Source organism: Oncorhynchus gorbuscha, linkage group LG05, assembly GCF_021184085.1.
Source record: "Oncorhynchus gorbuscha isolate QuinsamMale2020 ecotype Even-year linkage group LG05, OgorEven_v1.0, whole genome shotgun sequence".
NCBI classification, from domain to species: Eukaryota; Metazoa; Chordata; class Actinopteri; order Salmoniformes; family Salmonidae; genus Oncorhynchus; species Oncorhynchus gorbuscha.
Genome location: NC_060177.1, coordinates 12658910 through 12683711, shown reverse-complemented (window position 1 = coordinate 12683711; position 24802 = coordinate 12658910). Strand labels below are relative to the sequence as shown.

Sequence of the window (24802 nt, the reverse complement as noted above, 5' to 3'; positions counted from 1 at the left end):
TGTTTTTGCACTGTCAACTGTGGGACATTATATAGACAGGTGTGTCCCTTTCCAAATCATGTCCAATCAATTGAATTTACCACAGGTAGTCTCCAATCAAGTTGTAGAAACATCTCAAGGATGATCAAAGGAAACAGGATGCACCTGAGCTCAATTTCAAGTCTCATAGCAAAGGGTCTGAATATTTATGTAAATAAGGTATTTCTGTTTTTTATTTTTAATACATTTGAAAAAAATTCAAAAACCTGTTTTCACTTTGTCATCATCGGGCATTGTGTGTAGAGTGATTAGTATTTTTATTTATTTAATCAGAATAAGGCTGTAACATCAAAATGTGGAAAAAGTGAAGGGGTCTGAATACTTTCTGAATGCACTGTGTTGACATGCATATTGTTATTAAACGACACCTAAAAAAAACCAAATCAATAGTTAAGTACCAATCACATGAATTGTGCACAAATATGATAGCTAACGTCAGTGGCGTGGCGCAGACAGAATGAAACTGGTATCAACAAATCTTTCACTCCATCTGATAAAACATGACATTGCTAACTAGGCATAATTTAGCTAATACCATTTTAAAGTTTAATTAATAAGTTAGACACTCACCAGACAATGTTGGGAGGTACTGTAGCTAGCTAGCTAACTTGGTTTCCAATTTCCAACAGCTGTTTCTAATCCCCTTGATTGGTCATCAACTATTTGCCATTAGTGATAGTGAATATTATTGTTGCCAAATGTCTGCTGCAGATTCACCACTAGTGGCAAAACGTTTACAAACTTCTGGCAACATTTTGTTGCACACTATTTAGTTTGCAGCAAATTAGCCAAACTTGCAGGAAGTTTGCAGCAATAAATTCATTTTTGTAAGGGGTAGTTAGCTATCTTAGCTAACTAGCTTCTCTCGTATTGATGCAGTCAAGACAGGTACTACGTAATCATATTGGAAGATAAATAACCTAGCTATGACAAGCTAGAAGTTAGTCTCCTAGCACAAGTCAGCTCGGTTGGTTTCTGCCTCTCCCTCCCTCCTTGCTCCTGTTTCACTCACTCAAAGTACACACACTGCAAGGCCCCTCCTCCGCCTGCTCTCCTTTGCACTTAATCAGCTCTGTTTAAAGTAGCTTTCAAATATATTTTTCAACTACTTCCCTCACTCGGATCTAACCATGTCCACAGGTCCATTCGGAGCGGGTCTCTGAATTGAAACATTTATTTGTGCATATTACACCGGGTGGAAAAGCCCCAAGTCTAATTTCGGATCGTGTCCAACTTTTTAGACCTCTACTTGAGGCCCAACCTAACAATCCCTGTCACAACAGACAATACCAGAAACATTGTGAATGGCGTCACAGAAACTGGACTTTGGCCACAAATAGGGTGCTTTAAATTTAGCGTATTTTCCCAAATAAACACAAATTAAAACTGTTTCTATCTATTTGTTCCGCTGTACCGAAACTGAACCGTAACCCCAATATACTGTAACTCGAACCATGGGTTTGGTGAACCGGTACACCTTTACCCTTAACTACACAATTTGATCCGTAAAATGTACCTTTATGATTCAAGCCTTTGGGGATCTTCATGTACCATTGAGCTAAGTGAGAAGAAGAAGCAGAAAGTAAGTCATGGGCCTATACTGTCATTGTAATGAGGATCTATTAAGATACCTAATTATGAGCTCTTGTATAGCATGGCATTACTTAAGTTATAGATAGGCTATGGATATATTGAATTAACCTTTAATAATGTGGTTGGAATCTGTTATAGCACGTTCATGAAATGCTTATAGATTATGGATATGTCATCAAGGTAAATCATTACCCAAGTGGTACAGTTCTCCTGCAACAGGGTGACCAAATTACGATCCTACATCTGTAATGTCAGATACTTATATGTCAGATTACAGCAAGTGACATAGCGGCTAGCCCACGTCATTATTTACGACTGAGATACATTACATGTCAAATGGTTTCCAGGGTAGCACTCAAAACACAGCCTGGTCAATAAGAGGCTTAATTTCAATATATTTCATTTTAATTTACAGCCATTGCATCCCGTGAGCATTTTCTATGAATGTCATACACTGCAACATGAAAACGTAGGCACATTTACAGTATAAAAAGAACCACGTTTTTATTCACAGTGTCATGGAAAACAATATACGCTACATTCTTAGGGCATAGTTTTCTTAAAATAACTATTATCCTGAGCACTGTGCACCATTGAAGATAACCTTTAACTCCATAACAATCCCTTTAAATTTATTTTCCCCTAGATGTTCATGTTGTTGGGACCTGAATCGAGCTGGCGTGCTAACCTTGTGAATTACTACTCCAAATTATTACTAATATGCAATAGGAATCTCTGTATAATGTGAAAGCTTCAGCCTAAAATTTTATGTGATCTACTCAATAAATTAAGAATGTATTCATTAGTGAAATGAATGTGTAATTTAATAATTTGAAGGATATACTAGTGTGTCATTCATTTCATGTTCAAGTTCTTCCTTCACCTGGCCTTCTCTTTCTCCTTCTGATCTCATCTGTCTGTCTGTCTGTCTGTCTGTCTGTCTGTCTGTCTGTCTGTCTGTCTGTCTGTCTGTCTGTCTGTCTGTCTGTCTGTCTGTCTGTCTGTCTGTCTGTCTGTCTGTCTGTCTGTCTGTCTGTCTGTCTGTCTGTCTGTCTGTCTGTCTGTCTGTCTGTCTGTCTGTCTGTCTGTCTGTCTGTCTGTCTGTCTGTCTGTCTGTCTGTCTGTCTGTCTGTCTGTCTGTCTGTCTGTCACGGCTTGTAGGAGGGGTCACCAGCCTTTCATCCCAGACCGGCTCCCAGCTCCCCGAAAGCTCTATAGGTGGGAGGACATGTCTGGCAGTAATTCCATATCTGGTTCAGCATTTATTCTCTTTATTGAGAAAAGCAGTTGCTTGCTTTCTACAGCCGATTCTAACTTCGGACAACATTGGGAACATCAACGGCCTTGTGCTTGTTGGTGGCTTTGCTGTCCTCTGGCTGTGCTGGCTTTCTGATCTGCCGGGGGCTTCCTGTGGCCTTCCTGGAGGGCTGAGGACTGAATAAAATAGGTACTTTATTAATCAATTTGGCTAGCACAGACTTCGACTACTACCCTTTTAATAACACCCCTAGACACACGTTGAGAGGTTACAGGGTCCGCCACAGCGCAGCGCCCTTGGATGGAGAGGATTTGGGGGCTAAAGGACAACTCCACCCAAAAACTATTGTTTGGTATTTGTTTCATTAGTCTTTTGTTGATATAGTCCCAAAATGTTTTCATGTCAGCAATCAAGTTTTCAAGATATGTAACTTTCAAAATACAGAAATCTTGCCTGAATGATGCATTTTGCATCCTCTGATGCTGCGTTTGCATCATATGATGCAAAATGCATTATTCCGGCCAGATTTCTCCATTTTGAACGTTACATATCTTGAAAACCTGATTGCTGACATGCAAAACATTTTGGGACTATATCAACAAAAGACTAATGAAACAAATACCAAACAATAGTTTTTGGGTGGAGTTGTCCTTTAAGTGCCTTGCTGAAGGGCACAATGGCAGTGGTTCATACCTGGAGGAGCCGCCCATCTTGCGGTGGAGCTGGGGGCTCCTGGAGCACTTGGGTTTGGCTGGGGTCTGCAGGGAGTCCTGTGTCTTCAGGGACCTCAGCCTGAGGAGGCCGCAGTAGTAGTTACACTGGTGCTGAGAGACAAACTGCTCAAACACATTGGGGTTCTCTGTGATCGTGAGACTTTGGTACCTGGAATAATAATAACAGATTCAATGTTACAGATGAGTAAAGGGACAGTTTGTTGACAGAGCTTCGTGCCAGAGTTTGTTATTACAGTATTTGTAATTGTAATTGTAAATGGTCTATGTAGTCATGAATATCTCTAGAACACAATGTTCAGAAAATACAACAGAATAAATGATAGGCCTACCAACCCTTTCGATTTGATGGAAATTCCAACGTTTGTGATCTTGAAGTCAACACCTGCAGCACAATCACAATTACAGTTCATTTCACCTGTTCTGTTATTCAGCCAAAGCATTGTCCTGCCAGAGTTAGTCATCCGAGACTATGGACACTGTACCTTCCATCCGAGTGAGCAGCAGGTTTCCATTGGTCCACTGGAGGATCCAGTGCTGCAGAGTACAACACTTCAGTGCCGCCTCTGAGCCAGTTCTCATGACCAGCCGGCCCGTAGCGTCCATCAGACAGTACCTCAGATAGACCCCCTTCAGGTCAGATTCCACCGTGGCATGGGGAATGGTGTTGGCAGGCCGATACATATGGTGGACTGGGATCACTCTGTGTAACCAAGAACATACACACACTGTGGTATGACAGAAGGCTAAACAAAGTAGTGAAATAATATGAAAAAACATTGTTTTTATGTGCAAGTTTCATATCATTTTGATGATCTCACTCACTCCAGCACTTCTCCAAAGGTTCCTATCACCCTACATTCCGCAGCAAAGATCTTGCAGTATTCACGAGCGATGTTCTGATGTCTACATTCCTTTATGGAAAGAAGATTGCATTCATGATCAGACAGAAAAACTTTAATTGGGTTAGAGATCAGAGCTTTGACTAAATGTTTTTTGATTCCTTTCATAACATCAATAATATCATTACATTGGCCCAATTTCCATTGATTCTCATTAAACATTGACTTTATGTTAAAGAAGTAAAACCCTTCACCTGTTGGGTGATTGCCAGGTTCCTCTCGACCAAGTTGCTCTCCTCCTTGACTCCGTAGTAGGCGATGGGGCTCTTCACCTTGATGTAACATGTGGTCCCAGACTCAAACACTGGCTCCAGCCCATAGATGACCTTCACTCTGCAGGCCTTGTGGGAGCAGCCCTCTCCTATATGGGCCTCCTCCATCATGATACGCCCAAAGAACTTACTTCCCCAGACGCCAGAGTCAGCCAGGCCCTTGTTGAACAGTAGTGGACTCATCTCTATCTCCTCTCCCACTGTAGAGAGGAAAGATAGTAACATCATCAAATATAATGCACTGGAAGTGGTATTATGAGGCTGCATCGTGATCCACCTGATCCTGCAAGCTTCCATGAATGGCTAGTTGAACGGCGCTAACCATTCATGTAAGCTTGGGGATCAGGTGCCTCACAAGGCAAAGTGACCGGAGTGTGACCGGACAGTATTGAACACCAGTTACATCCTAACAAATAATAGACAAATGTAATCTTACCTTCTTGATCCTCACGCAGAAACATGCCAGAGAGTACTGCAAAAAAGACAGAGTAGAAAGAATAAGAGCTTGCGAGATGCTAAGTATTTATATATTCCTGCTACCAGTCACTTTTCAGCCCACTTTACGTATATCCACCTATCACGCCTACACTGACTTTCTTGCACACTCACACACCCACACTAACACCCACACACACTCATATACACACACTCACACACCCACACTAACACCCACACACACTCATATACACACACTCACCACCACACACATACCCACCCTCCACTTATATGGCTGCCATATTGTTTACTATTATTATTCATCCTGCTACCAGTCACTTCCTCCTGATCCCTGCCTACATGTACATATCAACCTTAACTACTCCACTATTCCTGCACATTGTAAATGTGGTACTGGCATTGACCCTGTATATAACTTACATTCTTCTATTTATTTTGCTTCCTCTCTTATTTCTCCAGTTTTTTTTGTTATACTATTTGACATTGAATACTGCACTGTTGGGAAGGGCTTGCAAGTTTAGCATTTCACTGTACTTGTGCATGTGACAAATAAAACTTGAAAGATATAGGAGATAAAACACGCCAGAGAGTAATGCAAAAAATAGATTCTAGTCGACAGAATGAGAGATAAGAGATATAAAGATATAGGAGATAAAACACGCCAGAGAGTACTGCAAAAAATAGATTCTAGTCGACAGAATGAGAGATAAGAGATATAAAGATATAGGAGATAAAACACGCCAGAGAGTACTGCAAAAAATAGATTCTAGTCGACAGAATGAGAGATAAGAGATATAAAGATATAGGAGATAAAACAAGAGAGTAATGCAAAAAATAGATTCTAGAGAATGAGAGATTAGAATATAAAGATATAGAGATAAAACACGCCAGAGAGTACTGCAAAAAATAGTGTACAGAATGAGAGATAAGAGATATAAAGATATAGGAGATTACTCTCTGTCAACACTCAGTAGGAAGTCTGTGTTTTATGTAGATTCTAGTTGACAGAATGAAAGAGAAGAGATATTAAGATATAGGAGATAAAACACGCCAGAGAGTAATGCAAAAAATAGATTCTAGTCGATAGAATGAGAGATAAGAGATATAAAGATATAGGAGATAACGTGTTGAAACAACTTCAGAGATTGAACTGAGACACTAGTGTACATACTGTCAACACTCAGTAGGAAGTCTGTTGTGTCTGTCCCGTGTTCATTAGTGATGGTGCAGCCATAAACTCCACAGTCTCTGCTGGACGTCTGGACAATAGCCAACGCTACCTGATTCTCATCTCCTGCACTGGGAAACACACCATCAGGGATGGACAGAACAGCAAAATAAACAGTTTCAGAAAGCTCTAACTATAATATCTCAGCCACATGGTGTCTCTACAACACCTTTACATTGTTGCCATCAGGAAAACAGTCTTTGATCGTGATTATTTTATTGTTGAATCCCTTTTATAAACACTATTTTCCACATTTTGGCTACAGCATTTCACGTCAAGGCAGCCTCATGAAGGACTCACCTTCTTTTAACCTCAGCGATCTCCACCTCATCCCTGATCCACTTAATTGTGGAGTCACTAAGAACGTTGAAGAACTGGCACCACAGCTTCAGATGTCCTGCCGCATCTGAGAAGGGCTCTCCTCTAATCTTCCTGATGACCTGAGGAGCTGGAGAGAGAGGGGGGAGATAAAGAGAGGAGGGGAGAGAGAGAGATTAGTGCCAGTAAGAGAGGGACTCCCGACAGACAGGCACAAATAGGTAAAGATAAACACTTTCTTATGTTTCAGCTTCCTAACTTTAAGTAATATGGATACTATTTCAGTTAAGCCTCCATGTAATCCCACCTGGCAAGTAGAGGGCCCCATAGAAATAGAATGACCACCTTATCACAGTCAAATTGCCAGGTTTAGAGGTTGTAAGCCAGTTCTATTAATTCTATATCTATAACTGACGATCCATCTCGTGACAGTGTCAAAGCAAACAGAAGAAGCACGAAGGCTCTCGCTAGCACTCCCTACTGAAGCTTAGCCAAAGAAACTACACTGACTCCAATGGTTCATTTAGTTGAATAAGACTAGCTACTCTCTATGCCAACATCATTCACCCCTTTTTTAAACTTTTTTTTTACACTAAGCTGATATATCTTGAAAGGAGTTTACCTTTGAATGGGTTATGCTTGTCCTTCTCAGCTGGTTTCTCCTCAGTCTTGGTAGTGTCGGTTGTCTCCAGGGCAGGTTCCTGGCTCTGTTTGAGGGTCTCTGGAGTTGGAGCCAGCTTCCTCCTACTGAGCAGTGGGGAGCGTCTCTCTGTTGGAGGGGTGCGCTGGCCATTGGGGGGCTGCAGCAGGGGCGACCTGCGGGACAGCCCAGGGGACATGGGAGAGGAGGACTCTGGGCATAGCCTGGAGCTCATCCTGAGGACCTCCTCTCTCTGGGGGCTCTGGGTGTCAATCTGTGAAGCAACAGCTTCAGGGTCCTCTCCTTTGGGTTTTGGGATTAAGATTTTGCGTCTAGCGCCCGAGGCCAGCTCCTGTGGGGTGGCTGAGGGCATGGGGGACACACTGTCTGATCCCTTCAGCAGGCCAGTACTGCTTTCAGTGACTGAGACAGATGTTGAAGAGTCTGGCTTTGAATATTCCTCAACTTTCACCTCCTTGGATGGAGAGCTTGTGCTATCCAACGGAATGGTGGGAACAGGTACTGACCCTTGTGTCTCACTACTTGGGGAACTGTTGGTATCAAACCTTCGTAAAGTCTGAGGACCTGGCTGAGGAACATCAGGTTTGCATGCTTCACTCCAACCTAAAATCATACCAGTATCTGGTGAAGAGTCTCTCTGTTTTTCACTGACAGGTTGCAATGTTGGGGTTGCAATGTTGTTTGTAAATGCTGTATTTTTTGTAGAAAAACGTTGGTTCTCAGTGGCACTGGGAAGTGAGCTAGATTCTGTGGAACGCTCCGAAAGGGGAGAAGCACACGTTTCGTCTCTGCCATGTCGACTGCTGAACACTGGAGGCAGTGAGTGTGAAGAATCCATCCCTTTGACTGTATCTAGTGTTTGTTGTTTGTCTGCAGGGAAGGTAACAGATGAGATGGATGGAGGAGGAACTGTGTTGTCCAAGGACTTCTGCTCTGGAGTAACAAGAGAAGACTCTTTTTGACCATCCTTATCCGCAGCCAGACTAATATCAGCATTATGATCCAAAAGATGCTCCCGCTCTGTATCCATGACACTTTCAATGTCCATCACTATACATACAGGAGGATTACTGTTCTCTAAAGTGCCGTCCATGTCTACAATAGAGATAGGAGGAATAACAAAAGCTTTAGGTGAGGCTTCAGTCACAGGACTAACTATGGGGGACTCAACTCGTTCTGGTTCAGAGGTATTACATCTATATTCTACATTTGAAGCTGAAAAAGAACCGACAGACATATTGGTTTCCTTCTTACAAGTGTCTTTCTCAGGTTCCTGCCTGTACTCTGTCTCATCCATCCTCAACTCTGGACTTTGCATTCTCACATCCTGTATGTCAGTTGATGGGGGACATTTAGGTTGTTGGTCTGTGTTTAGACTTTGTATAAGGGGCATTGAAATGGTAGCTACTGAAATGGGTGCATCTGAAATGGATGGCACTGGATTTACTTCTGTAGGGGCACTTTTCTCCATTTGTGACCTTAGAATCTCGGCAATAGACATTACTTTGGCTACAGGTGTTGGGGCTTTTGGTTGTTGCTCTGAGATGTTTGTGTTTGGGACACTTGTTGTGTCGGCCGTCTGTGATGTGTCTGGAATAATTGACTGAAAGCGGGGATTTAGAGAAAGATCTTGGCATTCTGCCATCTTCAACACAGGTATACTCTTCTCATCCCATACAGCCACTGCTATACTTTCAACGGTTTTCTTTTCAGGTGCTTTCGTAAGTCTTTCAATTTCACCTTCCTGAACTTTGCTAAGTTTATAAACAGTTTCCATGTCAACTCTTCTCTCATAATTGCCTCCCTGTGCATGTAACTCAGCCAAATTATTACCCTGTACTTTAACGTCAACTTGTATTTCTGTCTCACCAACGGTTTTTATAGCTATCTCAACTTGGCCTTGCTGGCCTACTGAGGAAACACTACACCCCAAGGTTTTCTCACCAACACCCGGGCTTTCCAGGGGTGACTTTAGTGGCTCTGTAAAAGGTAATGTATGGCTCTCATTTGATCCCCTGGAATGATCCTGTGTGCCCTGCGTCATTTTGTCAGCGGCCGATTGGCTCGGAGGATTGTGCAAACTAGGAGATCGTTTGTTGGCATTTGCTGTGACTTCTCTGTCCGATGACGATGGAGAACGTTGTCGTGGCGAAGGTGATTGTCCGTCCAGCTTTCTCCGGATGGTTAGTATTACAGGTTCTTGCCCGACAGGTGTTCTCTTCCACTCTCTCTCTGTCTGTCTGTGGTTCTGTGTAACCTTGAGGCACAATAAAAGCAGAGACAGATTTACATTCTGTAAATACTTTGCTGCAGTCATATCCATGACACAAACACACATCATTGTTATATACACATCAAAAATAAAAGCATGGCATCCCGGGTGGCGCAGTGGTTAAGGGTGCTGTACTGCAGCGTCAGCTGTGCCACCAGAGACCCTAGGTTCGCACCCAGGCTCTGTAGAAACCGACCGGGAGGTCTGTGCGGCAACGCACAATTGTCTGGGTTAGGGAGGGCTTGGCCGGTAGGGTTATCCTTGTCTCATTGCGCACCAGCGACTCCTGTGCCGGTGCAATGCACGCGGCTTGGTTGGGTTGTGTATCGGTGTCACAACTTCCGCCGAGGTTGGCCCTCCTGCCCGTTCGGGCTGTGCTCGGCGGTCGTCGTCACCGTCCTATTAGCCACTACCGTTATCTGTTGGTTTTGTCTGATTGTTTTCACCTGTGTGTTAGTTAATTAGTATCTGTATATAATGTAGGTTGTCTCGCCCTTGTTTTGTGCGGGATTGTTTGTTTTTGTCATTTTCGTTTCGGCTGTCGGTGTTTTTGTGTTTTATTTCTCCGGTTTGTCTGTTATTTCCTGTTTTGGATATTTTTCACCCTGTTTGTATTTTGGGTTGTCCGTGTTTATTTATTGTTCACCGGAGAATAAACCTCTATTCATTATTTGCTCTCTGCGCCTGATTCCACCCACCTTGACTAGTCGTGACAATCGGAGGACGCATGACTTTCAACCTTCGTCTCTCCCAAGCCCACACAGGAGTTGTAGCGATGAGACAAGATAGTAGTTACTAAAAACAATTGGATACCACATAATTGGGGAGAAAAAGGGGTAAAAATAAATAAAATAAAAGCATCATCTTATGAACAAGTCACCAAAGTTAAATGTTAACGTTAAGTGTTAAAGCCTACGAAAATAACAACAAAGGCTTGACCTTTTCTCCGACAAACATTCCACATCCACAATGTGAAAAGCTCTGTTGACTGCAGATGTGTTTACTAGTTTAAAAAAATGTCAGTATGTATATAAAAGTATTCATACAGAGGCCCATTATCAACAACCATCAACAACCAATGGCACGATGTGTTAGCTAATCCAAGTTCATAATTTTAAAAGACTAATTGATCCATTAGAAAACCCTTTTGCAATTATGTTAGCACAGCTGAAAACTGTTGTTCTGATTAAAGAACCAGTAAAACTGGCCTTCTTTAGACTTGTTGAATATCTGGAGCATCAGCATTTGTGGGTTCGATTACAGGATCAAAATGGCCAGAAACAAAGACTTTCTTCTGAAACTCGTCAGTTTATTCTTGTTCTGAGAAATGAAGTCTATTCCATGCGAGAAATTGCCAAGAAACTGAAGATGTCATACAACGCTATGTACTACTCCCTTCACAGAACAGCGCAAATTGGCGCTAACCAGAATAGAAAGAGGAGTGGGGGACCCCGGTGCACAACTGAGCAAGAGGACAAGTACATTAGAGTGTCTAGTTTGAGAAACAGACACCTCACAAGTCCTCAACTGGCAACTTCATGAAATAGTACCCGCAAAACACCAGTCTCAACGTCAACAGTGAAGAGGTCGACTCCGGGATTTTGGCCTTCTAGGCAGAGTTCGTCTGTCCGTGTCTGTGTTCTTTTGCCCATCTTAATCTTTTATTTTTATTGGCCAGTCTGATATATACGTTTTTCTTTGCAACTTTGCCTAGAAGACCAGCATCACGGAGTGACCCCGAACATGTGTACATGTGTAGTGTATATATATGGACACCCCTTCAAATTTGTGGATTTGACTATTTTAGCCACACCCGTTGCTGACAGGTGTATAAAATTGAGCACACAGCCATGCAGCCATGCAATCTCCATAGACAAACATTGGCAGTAGAATGACCTTACTGAAGAGCTCAATGACTTTCAACATGGAAACGTCATAGGATGCCACCTTTTCAACAAGTCAGTTCGTCAAATGTGTGCCCTGCTAGAGATGCCCAGGTCAACTGTAAGTGCTGTTACTGTGAAGTGGAAACATCTAGAAGCAACAACGGCTCAGCCTTGAAGTGGTAGCCCACACAAGCTCACAGAACGGGACCACCCAGTGCTGAAGCGTGTAGTGCGTAAGAGTTCCAAACTCTCTTTGGAAGCAACGTCAGCACAATAACTGTTCGTCGGGAACTTTCTGAAATGGGTTTCCATGGCCGAGCACAAGCCTAAGATCACCATGCGCAATGCCAAGCGTCGGCTGGAGTGGTGTAAAGCTCGCTGCCATTGGACACTGGAGCAGTGGAAACACGTTCTCTGAAATCATGAATCATGCTTCACCATCTGTCAGTCTGACGGACAAATCTAGGTGTGGCGGATGCCAGGAATATGCTACCTGTCTGAATGCATAGTGCCAACTGTAAAGTTTGGTGGAGGAGGAATAATGGTCTGGGGCTGTTTTTCATGGTTCGGGCTAGGCCCCTTAGTTCCAGTGAATGGAAATCTTAACGCTACAGCATAGATTGACATTCTAGATTCTGTGCTTCCAACTTTGTGGCAACAGTTTTGGGAAGGCCCCTTCCTGTTTCAGCATGACAATACCCTGTGCACAAAGCGAGGTCCATACAGAAATGGTTTGTAGAGATCGGTGTGGAAGAACATGACTGGTCTGCACACAGCCCTGACCTCAACCCAATCCCAACACATTTGGGATGAATTGGAATGCCGACAGCGAGCCAGCCCTAATCACCCAAGACAGGTGCCTGATCACACTAATGCTCTTGTAGATTAATGGACGCAAGTCCCCGCAGCAATATTCCAACATCTAGTGGAAGGCCTTCCCAGAAGAGTGGAGGCTGTACTAATGCCCATGGTTTTGGAATGAGATGTTCGACAAGCAGGTGTCCACATACTTTTGGTCATGTAATGTATCTAACGAATGAATCTTGTTTTCAATTTTGAGCTCGCTCTCGTGTTAAGTGCTGAGTGCTCAGACATATTTACTAACTGGAACCTGGTCAATGGATGAAGCAATCCTGTTTTCCAGGTATAACTCTGTTACTATCTCACAAACTGTTCTTGTCTTGACAGCTATGGCTTGTAGTCAAATCACTATAATTCACACAGGTCCAACCCGTCAGATAGAAATATTTGATTACTGTCTAATAGTGCTACTGGGGTAGTGCTGTTAAACTGCACTCATTTGATTATGAGATGATTATTACTTTACTTAATATGTCCTTTGATGAGCCATGGAGATGAACAATACCCTCACAAACACAGTGCAGTCCCACAGTACAGGACGAGGTAGTCTAATGTTTCGACCAGGTGCAGAGTGAATGTGGATCTGTTGTGAGATTAACTCCTGGTCTGAGCTCATGTTCCTTTAGTCTTAGATAAACATAACAGTAAGAGATATGTAACTCATTTGAAATAAGCACCAGATCTAATTGGTCAGCTGAAATTAGCACCAGAGGGATTGGCTCCGGTGTGACTTATGTGTCACTCCATCAGTGAATGAGATAAGTCCAGAGTTACTGAAAGGACCATTCACATTGCTTCTACTTTGATTTCAATATCACAGAACTAAAATATGGTGTTGTGTGAAATAAAAATGAATCCCCTTTGAAGAATCAACTGACAAATTATATTGAAATGGGGAGTACATGAACATTTACAATGACATGTACAGAAGGGAGAGTATGCTCTTAGGTTCACATTGTACAAAAATCTATTGTAGGCCTACTTTGTTTTCATTGAAACAAGAAAGTGCTTTATAACCTGTCTCGCTCTCTCACACAGTGTTCGCAGTATGACAGTGGACTAAGCACAGACAGACATGGAACATTTAATATTTTTAGGTTTAGTGGGGAGACAATGTAATTTGGATCAATTTGGATCATTCAAAGGGGTGCTTAATATATGCCATTTGATGGAACAGAGTGGACAGAAGTCTGTCTCAGTACAATTTTCACAGTACTTTGTTTCCATACCTTCAGTAGAAGATGCAGTGTTTCAAAAAGCCCAAATAGTAGGAAATCATAAATGTCTTCTTTAGAGAGAAAAAATAATCAATGCCTAAAATGATTTACACCTCTTTGGATGAGAGACAAAAATGACCTCATCTTTCTCTCTGTTTGGCATGGCTGCGACCAACAGTGTAACTAAAAGACGAGGATAACAGTGCAGCTCAACTCTCAAGGATAGCAAAAATATTACCCATCATGCTCTATGCCTCTGTCTGGACAAATCCAAAACCTTTTAAGGCATCATCGCTGTACCATCTGTTCCATTGTGCTTTTCACTCTCATGCTATGTGTTTTCCACCACCAAGACCATTCACAGTCGCCTTAAAGCCCCACGCTCTCACACAAGCTAATATTGTTGACCTTCCAAAATCCTTATTGCACAAATCATACGCACAACAGAAGTCTTGAGGTACTCTGTGATTTCTATGTTCATGTTTTCAGCCATTCGATATGTAGCAGTGGTAATATACCTGCTGTCCGTACCAGCACATGCATCATTACACATACGTCTTGTCACACAGAGAGGGGCATACTTGTAAAGTCTAATAATAGCCCTGTGGATGCTTGTGTTACTGATCTGATCTGGCTGGTGTGTTTTGGAAACGTTAGGCACTCCATGAGCTCATAGGGACAGGACAGAGACACTCACCTCCCCACCCAGCTGCGCAGGCAGCCGAGACAAAGACACATTCTTTAGGCACGTGCTTGTTTCCTCCACAGACAGCTGATCTCCTGACTGTTCACACAGACGCTGAGGCAAGGCAGAGACAGCCTCGCTGCTCTTACAGGGTGATGTTAGTACTGACTCCACTGATTCCCCAGCAACTTCAACTGCAGTTCCAGTTCCATGAATGGAATAAGTATCTGAGTTTAGCACCTCAAGCACTGATGCTGAATCCTTCCCCGGGCATTCAGTTTGACCTTTTAGGGGAGTAGTGGTGCTGTTTAGGTGTTCCAGGACAGAAGGCTTATCGTCTACCTCCATGTCTGTTACGTTGCTTTGATGGGTTTTAATGTTCTCTGGTGTGTTGCTCAACACCTGTGGAATTGTTACTGAAGGACTTGCTTGTGGTTGTGGTGTGACAGAGGAACTTGGTTGTGGTTGTAAATTCGGTGAAGGACTTGTTTGACGTGGTTGTAATTTGAATGAAGGACTTGGTTGACGTGGTTGTGGTTGTAGTTGTAGTTTCGTAGAAGTAATCTGTTGTGGTTGTGGTTTCGCATAAGGACTTGCTTGGAGTTTCTCTGAAGGACTTGGTTGACGTATTTGTGGTTGTGGTTGTAGTTTCGCAGAAGGAGGATCAGGTTGTGGTTGTAGTTTTACTGAAGGACTTGATTGGTGTGGTTGTAGTGTCCCAGAAGGAGCTGGTTGTGGTTGTGGTGTTACTGAGGGACCTAGTTGTGATTTTACTGATAGGTTTGATTGACGTGGTTGTGGTTGTAGTTTTGCAGATAGAAGATGTGGTTGTGGCTGTGGTTTTGCTGAAAGAGGACTTGGTTGTGGTTGTATTTTAGCTGAAGGACTTGGTTGTGGTTTTAGTTTAGCTGAAGGACTTGGTTGTGGTTTTATTTTAGCTGAAGGACTTGGTTGTGGTTTTAGTTTAGCTGAAGGACTTGAGGTGACAGGAGGAACTGTACTCTGACTCCCCATAATATTGTTATTTCCAACATTTTGGGTCACCTGAGCCACTGCAGCATTCTGACTCTTATTCCCTGAGATGGTTTCCCCTGTAGAGGGGAGCCCAGTAGAAGTAGACAGGATGCTAGGCTCTCCATTGTGTGGTGGGGTTTGTACAGGTACTTTCTCCTTCACTTGGACCTTCACTTCTTCCATTACTGACACAGTGTTGTTCAGTGGGGCTCTCTCAGACTGATTCATGTATTTTACACACTCTGTCTTTGAGGCTGAAGTTTCAACAGCCTTCTCCACTTCCAGGGCCTCTTCTGATGACCCCAGTGAGTGTGAGGACTCAACCAAACAGGGTGTCACACTGACCTCTCCTTCTTCACTCATCCCTCTCTCCTCAGGCTTCTTCCCTGCTTGGCTATCAGCCGTCATCCCACTATCCTCTCCATTCGAGATCTTTATCTTCTTCTTGGCCAGTGATGCTTTTGGTGTGTGTGGAGCAAAAGCCTTCTGCACTGAATCGTAAACATACGTCCGGCCTTTGTTGCTGCTATTTTCTGTAATGGCCGCCTGTCCATTGACATTGGAAGACCCAGCCCTGTTAGATTCCCGTTTTTCTTCTCTCACCACGGGTGTGTCCTGTAGCCTGGCCTCTGCCTCCCCAGCATGAGCCTGAGTGCTCTCCTCAACCACTTCATCCTCCATAAAGCTGGGGGCACTGAGGCTGGGGTCCATGGGGGACCGTCGCTTCCTCTGGGACCGATCTGGACTGATGGTCCTCAGTGTTTCCTGCCGACTACCAGGAGACCCGTGGTTCTCCTTGTCCCACGGCTTGGGCTCCTCCAGCTCTCTGCGTGTGTTTTCGGCCTTCAGTTTGATCTTGGCGAAGTACTGCTGGTGGATCTTGTATTCGCTCATCGTCCCCACCTCAAGGACTCCAGAGCAGGACACAATGCCTTTGTTGTTCCTGGCTGACGCCTGGTAGATGGCTGCATCCTCCATAGTGCAACTGTAAAGAAAACAAATCATAGATACTTGTATTATACAGTTGCTGTACAATTTTTTAAATAATATTTGTGTGCATCAATACAAACCAAACTGACATCAATATGATAACGTTTAACATCTTCAATACAAATTACAATTATGATCTTGATACATACTTGTAAATGTGCAGTGAATGGTTTTGTCCATTGCGGGAAATGTTGTATTTAGGTAGTCCACAGTATCTGTCCAATTGCAAATTATCTTTATACCATGTCACGTCTGGAGCGGGGTGACCTGGAGTCAAATTGAAACAGAGAAACAGTTATAGAGACTACATTTCACACTTACTGTAAAATCTTCAGATAGATAATACTGGTTAGCAAGTACAACAACAAAGTATGTAGGCTAGTACAAACAACGTATTGCGCCCACTCACACACCAGAGGAGAGTTTACCTGACACCTCACAGGTGAACTTGATGCTACAGGTTTCAGATACGGCTCTTGACTTTAATGTCGTCTCAAAGGATGGCTGGGTCTCCTCCGTTAAATGTGCCATAACACAATGTAGTGTGCTCCTGCATAACACACTTAGTTACATTTTCAAATGGAAACAAATGTCTCCAACCTGGGCCAAAGCTATTTTCAAAATATGTAATCATCTATGCAGGCAATGGAAGACAGACAAAATATATGGAATATAAAATGTATTTTGTAAAATATATGAATACATTTTTATCAACACATTCAACCCTACATACTGTAAGATAATGTGATTCCATATCCTAGTGATTTGATATCCATGGATTGTCTTGCTTTCCATAAGAATTGCAGAGGTCAAAATAAGTGTTATGTAGTTTGTGATGCAATATCTGGTGCAATCCAATATCACTGTAATCAAATATCAGCTAACATACTTCACCAAGCACACATGGTTCCATCTTTCATCCTCAATGTCATGACGGTGAGACAACATAAGACAGGCTAAAGGAAAGCTAAAGATTGCAAGTGCTGGTGTTAGTTGAAATTAATTTCATGAAACAAATACATGACAGTACCTTGATGGCCTGTACTGAGAATAGCTGTGACTGGAGTAGCTATGCAGAGAGGATGCAAATAGAAGCAGCTTATCAGGCACAATGTACAGGTGTTCTGGCATGAATGAAGATGGACTAAGAAGTGTTCTTACATAAACTATCACCAATTGTCATGCTTTTAATTGGTTATCAAATGCCCTTAATTGGTTATTACATTTAATTGGTTATCAAATTGGTTATCAAATTCACATCAAAATCCCATCTTTTAGTCCATATGAAATTAATTTTACAGTAATGAGACACACAGTTGAAGTCGGAAGTTTACATACACTTAGGTTGGAGTCATTGAAACTCATTTTTCAACCACTCCAAAAATTTCTGGCTAACAAACTATACTTTTGGCAAGTTGGTTAGGACATCTAGTTTGTGCATGGCACAAGTAATTTTTCCAACAATTGTTTACAGACAGATTATTTCATTTCTAATTCACTATATCACAATTCCAGTGGGTCAGAAGTTTATACACACTAGGTTGACTGTGCCTTTAAACAGCTTGGTAAATTCCAGAAAATTATGTCATGGCTTTAGAAGCTTCTGATGGGCTAATTGACATCATTTTAGTCAATTGGAGGTGTACCTGTGGATGTATTTCAAGGTCTACCTTCAAACTCAGTGCCTCTTTGCTTGACATCATGGGAAAATCTAAAGAAATCAGCCAAGACCTCAGAAAAAAAATTGTAGACCTCCACAAGTCTGGTTCATCCTTGGGAGCAATTTCCAAACGCCTGAAGGTACCACGTTCATCTGTACAAACAATAGTGCACAAGTGTAAACACCATGGGACCACGCAGCTGTCATACCGCTCAGGAAGGAGACGCGGTCTGTCTCCAAGACATTCATGTACTTTGGTGCGAAAAGTGCAAATCAATCGAAAAACAACAGCAAAGGACCTTGTGAAGATGCTGGAGGAAAAAGGTACAAAAGTATCTATATCCACAGTAAAACGAGTCCTATATCAACATAACCTGAAAGGCCACTCAGCAAGGAAGAAGCCGCTGCTCCAAAACTGCCATAAAAAAGACTACCGTTTGCAACTGCACATGGGGACAAAGATCGTACTTTTTGGAGAAATGTGCTCTGGTCTGATAAAAGAAAAATAGAACTGTTTGGTCATAATGACCATCGTTATGTTTGGAGGAAAAAGGGGGACGCTTGCAAGCCGAAGAACACCATCCCAACCGTGAAGCACGAGGGTGGCAGCATCGTGTTGTGGGGGTGCTTTGCTGCAGGAGGGACTGGTGCACTTTACAAAATAGATGGCATCATGAAGACGGGAAATGATGTGGATATATTGAAGCAACATCTCAAGTCATCAGTCAGGAAGTTAAAGCTTGGTCGCAAATGTGTCTTCCAAATGGACAATGACCCCAATAATACTTCCAAAGTTGTGGCAAAATGGCTTAAGGACAACAAAGTCAAGGTATTGGAGTGGCCATCACAAAGCCCTGACCTCAATCCTATAGACAATTTGTGGGCAGAACTGAAAAAGTGTGTGCGAGTAAGGAGGCCAACGAACCTGACTCAGTTACACCAGCTCTGTCAGGGGGAATGGGCCAACAATCACCCAACTTATTGTGGGAAAGTTGTGGAAGGCTACCTGCAATGTTTGACCCAAAGTTAAACTATTTAAAGGCAATGCTACCAAATACTAATTGAGTGTATGTCAATTTCTGACCCACTGGGAATGAGATGAAAAAAATAAAAGCTGAAATAAATAATTCTCTCTACTATTTTTCTGACATTTCACATTCTTAAAATTAAGTTGTGATCCTAACTGACCTAAGACAGAGAATTTACAAATGTCAGGAATTGTGAAAAACTGAGTTTAAATGTATTTGGCTAAGGTGTACGTTAACTTCCGACTTCAACTGTACATGTCTCTATATGAATATAGTGCTTTCAATACAGGATGCAGGTATTGCAGAGGCTCATGATTGAGTGACAGTAATGCCAACAAAAACTGCATTTCTATTCAGAAATGTATTTCAGATTCCACTTCTGTTGGAACTAATATCACTCCATACACCATAGAGTGCAACATCTTAATTGGTGGCTATGTCATGCCTGTAATCATGGCCACAAACAGAGTGTTTAAGTGTAGGTCTAGTCACTCTGTCGGGTGTTGTCTTCTATTTCAGTCTCTCGGCCAGATCCTTAAGATAGGCAGCAGCCTAAGGCCAGGGTTTATTTGAGATTGTATTTTGACTGACTATTGCCTAGTGTCTACAGTGAAACAAAATCAAACCACTGACAGTGGAAAAACACTAAGTGACGTCAGCAAGTATTACGATACTATCTGCACCATTAATATTTAATTTTATTATAATTAAGAATACATGTTTTCACTTGACTTGATAGTTTTGCAGCACACACTTGGCCATAAGTAGACATACCCAGTAGTAGGAAGATTGGATTTTCATAAACTTTTTTTATATTTGTAGGATGCATTTTGGAAGACGGTTTGCCTTTACACAGGCTCATGCAGTGAGATGCAGTTTATTTATAAAGAGCTGAGAGCTGACCTTCATGGTCATAGCTTTTTATGAGCCGGTAGTGAGTGTTGCCTATCAGCTGGCCATTCAAACAGTCCTAAATGCAGTAAACGACACCATGGAAACCAACAATGCCTTTGATATGTGGTTGACTCATCCAGTTGCCTTAAGATAAATGCATTATAACTGGCTCTGGATGAGTGTGTCTGCTGAATGACTCAAATGTAAATGTTAGGTAAATATAACTAACACCGCTATCTAGAACTAACTAACACACTAAGAAATCATTTCAATCCAAGCCATCCAATCATTTTAATTTGAAAGGGCATTATAAATTCAATGATTATTGTTTTATTATTAAGACCTCATAATGCAATGATGCCGAATCAATGGTTAAACTTCACTTCAAAAGGAGAGGGATGTGGTAATAAACATATTCTAACTTTCTTGTTGCTTGTTGAGGTACAGTAATATTTCCTGTGTTGAGCTGAGGGGTTGTGTACCTGTTTTCAGGCCTGACATCAGAGAGGTAGCTGTGGCTGCTGGCTCTGCTACTCCCTATGACATCATCTCCATTGTGGGAGCTGGACCTCCCGTCCCCCGCAGAGTAGGAGCGGGTCATCAGCCTCCTGGAACTCATTCTCCAACAGATACCGTTTCTCTTTCAAACTTAAATTCCCAGGAGAAACTTCCTCAGAGAAGGCAACAGATGATGATGTACATCCACCAAAACAAATTAGGTTTTCTTCTGTGGCTCTAAATCTGGGAGATAGCAGCTGAAAGAGAGATAAAAATGACACTATGTTATTTTTAATAACAAGATACAAAATCAAGATTATTCCCTTTCATGGTAAATATTTATGAGCTTGAAAACATGTTTAAAAAAAGCAAATACTTCTATTGTCTTCATCAATTGTAGTGTAATGCTTTATACTATAGAGACTGATATCAGCAACAGAGATGTTTGTTCAAAGTAATGTTGTTATGTTCAGTTGGTAACACATCCTTTATATCATCATTCATCGACAAGCTATCTTCCATCAGATCTCTGAGGTAAACTCACCATTCATAGCTTTCCTTTTGTCTCTTTGTATAAGGACCCACCACTCTCTCCGGCTCAAGGCACTGTGCAATTTCCAATCAAACATGAGCATGTGTACCCTGCCAAACCTATTTATAACAGGCCTACAAATAGGCACAAGAGCATATCACATTTTCCAAAACTAGCCTTCGAACCATTTTAAGTACAATACCCCACCACCACAAGGAAAACTGCCTTTGGGAAAGAATCTGTAGAAAAGAGTTTTGATGATATCTGTTCCGGCATTGTGGAGGAGATAAATCCATAAATCCATCCATGCTTAGTCAGAAGCAACAAGGCCATCTAAGAGTTGGTTGTCCTCCAAATGTTACGAATTGGGTTAAGCAAGTTAGGCCACCATGAGTGTGTGACTTGGTTACCATTGGAAAACGTGCCCTCTAAAACAGCAGAGGGTCTGTCATGTGGCCCAATGGGTGACTGCGCTTTTTCTTCTCTTAAACAGCGTGCATGTTTCGTGTTTTATACAGCCCGTGGTGCTAAAGTATCATATGACCCTGTCAATCAGAATGATGACACCAGCCTTAAAAGTCCATTTAAAAGAGCTGTAAATTCAGGCATCCAGTCCCATCGCTCCCACTTTCCAAACATAAAAGTGTTTGGTTACAATGACTGACCTTCCACAGCAACAGGCTTGTTGATCCTGCATATGACAAATATACTGGGACAAATGTGAGTCTAAATGCAATAGAACATTTTGCAATGGTTACTTATCTGTGATATTTTTATGCTAGTGATATAACATGTAAACAAGTGCTGTTCTCAGTGAGTTTTTCACAGAATTGCCGTGCAAGTTGTGGATGTCAGTTTCATCATCTGTTGGGCTGCTGTTTGGTTAAGCTGTGATGACACTGTTCGACCACCCTGGTCCTTGCCTGTGCTCTCATTGTGTTGTGATTGACACTGTTCTGTCAGACCCCCAGAGGAAAAGCAATAGGAATAGAACAGCCTTATATAGTCCCTTCAAGATCTATAGTTGTGGGTGGTACATTGCCATTTGCTCATCCAACTGACAGAGCACAATGAAAATACACACAATATCGTACATTTTGCACAAAATGTACAACAAACAAAATCACATTTGGCCACCAGTGTCCCCTCCAAAAATTTGGTGCATGATGCCTCATTTGTGTAGCTCTAGGTCATTAGTTAGTCAATGAATGGACAACAAATTCAAAACAAAATCAAAATAACTCTAAAGAAGGATATTACACTTTTCACCTTAACTTGCATTCTCTCCAGCATACCGACAACTCAACATGCATCTCTGTACACTAGGGATTAGGGAACATAACTGGCACTATCACAATGAATTCCCAGATTTTTGAGTGAGTGACACATAAATCAAGTTCAAAGATACCAATCAAAATTCCTCCCATGTTACTCTGCATAGACAGTCATCAGATTATACATACAGTGGGAAGTGCCGATTTTGCAGGTTTTCCTACTTACAAAGCATGTAGAGGTCTGTAATGTTTATCATAGGTACACTTCAACTGTGAGAGACGGAATCTAAAACAAAAATCCAGAAAATCTCATTGTATGATTTTTAAGTAATTAATTTGCATTTTATTGCATGACATAAGTATTTGATCACCTACCAACCAGTAAGAATTGTCTCTCACAGACCTGTTAGTTTTTCATTAAGAAGCCCTCCTGTTCTCCACTCATTACCTGTATTAACTGCACCTGTTTGAACTCGTTACCTGTATAAAAGACACCTGTCCACACACTCAATCAAACAGACTCCAACCTCTCCACAATGGCCAAGACTAGAGAGCTGTGTAAGGACATCAGGGATAAAATTGTAGACCTGCACAAGGCTGAGATGGGTTACAGGACAATAGGCAAGCAGCTTGGTGAGAAGGCAACAACTGTTGGTGCAATTATTAGAAACTGGAAGAAGTTCAAGATGACGGTCAATCACCCTCGACCTGGGGCTCCATGCAAGATCTCACCTCGTGGGGCATCAATGGTCATGAGGAAGGTGAGGGATCAGCCCAGAACTACACGGCAGGACCTGGTCAATGACCTGAAGAGAGCTGGGACCACAGTCTCAAAGAAAACCATTAGTAACACACTACGCCGTCATGGATCAAAATCCTGCAGCGTACGCAAGGTCCCCCTGCTCAAGCCAGCGCATGTCCAGGCCCATCTGTAGTTTGCCAATGACCATCTGGATGATCCAGAGGAGGAATGGGAGAAGTTCATGTGATCTGATGACACAAAAATAGAGCTTTTTAGTCTAAACTCCACTCGCCGTGTTTAGAGGAAGAAGAAGGATGAGTACAACCCCAAGAACACCACCCCAACCGTGAAGCATGGAGGTGGAAACATCATTCTTTGGGGATGCTTTTCTGCAAAGGGGACAGGACGACTGCACCGTTTTGAGGGGAGGATGGATGGGGCCATGTATCGCGAGATCTTGGCCAATAGCCTCCTTCCCTCAGTAAGAGCGTTGAAGATGGGTCGTGGCTGGGTCTTCCAGCATGACAACGACCCGAAACACACAGCCAGGGCAACTAAGGAGTGGCTCTGTAAGAAGCATCTCCAGGTCCTGGAGTAGCCTAGGAGTGGCTCCGTAAGAAGCATCTCCAGGTCCTGGAGTAGCCTAGGAGTGGCTCCGTAAGAAGCATCTCCAGGTCCTGGAGTAGCCTAGGAGTGGCTCCGTAAGAAGCATCTCCAGGTCCTGGAGTAGCCTAGGAGTGGCTCCGTAAGAAGCATCTCCAGGTCCTGGAGTAGCCTAGGAGTGGCTCCCAGGTCCTGGAGTAGCCTAGAGTGGCTCCGTAAGCATCTCAAGGTCCTGGAGTAGCCTAGGAGTGGCTCCGTAAGAAGCATCTCCAGGTCCTGGAGTAGCCTAGGAGTGGCTCCGTAAGAAGCATCTCCAGGTCCTGGAGTAGCCTAGGAGTGGCTCCGTAAGAAGCATCTCAAGGTCCTGGAGTAGCCTAGGAGTGGCTCCGTAAGAAGCATCTCAAGGTCCTGGAGTAGCCTAGGAGTGGCTCCGTAAGAAGCATCTCCAGGTCCTGGAGTAGCCTAGGAGTGGCCTAGGAGTGGCCTAGCCAGTCTCCAGACCTGAACCCAATTGAAAATCTTTGGAGGGAGTCATCCAATAAAATCCAAATTAATTACTTAAAAATCATACAATGTGATTTTCTGGATTTTTACTTTTTTTATTTATTCCATCCCTCACAGTTGAAGTGTACCTATGATAAAAAAAATTACGGACCTCTACATGCTTTGTAAATAGGAAAACCTGCAAAATCGGCAGTGTATCAAATACTTGTTCTCCCCACTGTACATGCCTCCTGCTCTGCTATTTTAAATGACACTTTTTTACATTTCCATTGTCGTGTTTCAGTAAGTTCCAGACCCTGTCTTTTACATAGCAGGTTGATGCAGTATGTCTCAGTAAGTTGCAGGCCCTGTCTTTGACATGGAAAGCTGATGCAGTATGTCTCAGTAAGTTGCAGGCCCTGTCTTTGACATGGAAAGCTGATGCAGTATGTCTCTGCTTATTATCAAGATGAATTATTCCACTCTTTTGCTGGCTCCCACCACCACCCTGTGATGATGGACGTACATGAACTGGACTGGACTGGACACACACACACACACACACACACACACACACACACACACACACACACACACACACACACACACACACACACACACACACACACACACACACACACACACACACACACACACACACACACACACACACACACACACCTCAATCAGAAGCCATGGTAGGGA

The 24802-nt window shown here is 42.6% G+C and overlaps 1 protein-coding gene across 3 annotated transcripts; it reads right to left on the bottom strand.

Annotated features, from left to right (window-relative positions):
* Window positions 1–2661: 2661 nt before the first annotated feature.
* On the bottom strand, window positions 2662–21326 carry LOC124035534 (alpha-protein kinase 3-like). 3 transcript variants are annotated; one of them, XM_046348991.1, is made up of 16 exons: window positions 21008–21317; window positions 20448–20720; window positions 17414–17452; window positions 16812–16933; window positions 16533–16650; window positions 14392–16378; window positions 7420–9715; window positions 6780–6927; window positions 6423–6550; window positions 5232–5267; window positions 4718–4995; window positions 4447–4535; window positions 4107–4324; window positions 3958–4006; window positions 3584–3772; window positions 2662–3066 (listed from the first exon to the last, which is right to left on the bottom strand). In XM_046348991.1, exons 2-16 carry the CDS (start codon window positions 20582–20584, stop codon window positions 2943–2945), a joined length of 5958 nt encoding a protein of 1985 aa, XP_046204947.1. In that variant the 5' UTR covers window positions 20585–20720; window positions 21008–21317; the 3' UTR covers window positions 2662–2942. The 3 variants fall into 3 exon arrangements, 2 of the variants coding, with proteins under 2 accessions (XP_046204947.1, XP_046204948.1); XM_046348992.1 differs by lacking the exon at window positions 17414–17452; XR_006838755.1 differs by lacking the exons at window positions 2662–3066; window positions 3584–3772; window positions 3958–4006; ... (1 more) ...; window positions 4447–4535; window positions 4718–4995 and having other exon boundaries at window positions 5241–5267; window positions 6423–6545; window positions 21008–21326.
* Window positions 21327–24802: the final 3476 nt, after the last annotated feature.

What these genes read in the sequence shown, in the direction of transcription:
- LOC124035534 (XM_046348991.1), bottom strand. Translation starts at nt 20,584, where the DNA reads ATGAGTTCCAGGAGGCTGATGACCCGCTCCTACTCTGCGGGGGACGGG. An exon ending in ATCGCTGAGGTTAAAAGAAG is followed by an intron (nt 6,551 to 6,779) that starts GTGAGTCCTTCA and finishes TGTGTTTCCCAG; the next exon opens with TGCAGGAGATGAGAATCAGG. An exon ending in AAGATGGGCGGCTCCTCCAG is followed by an intron (nt 3,067 to 3,583) that starts GTATGAACCACT and finishes TATTTTATTCAG; the next exon opens with TCCTCAGCCCTCCAGGAAGG.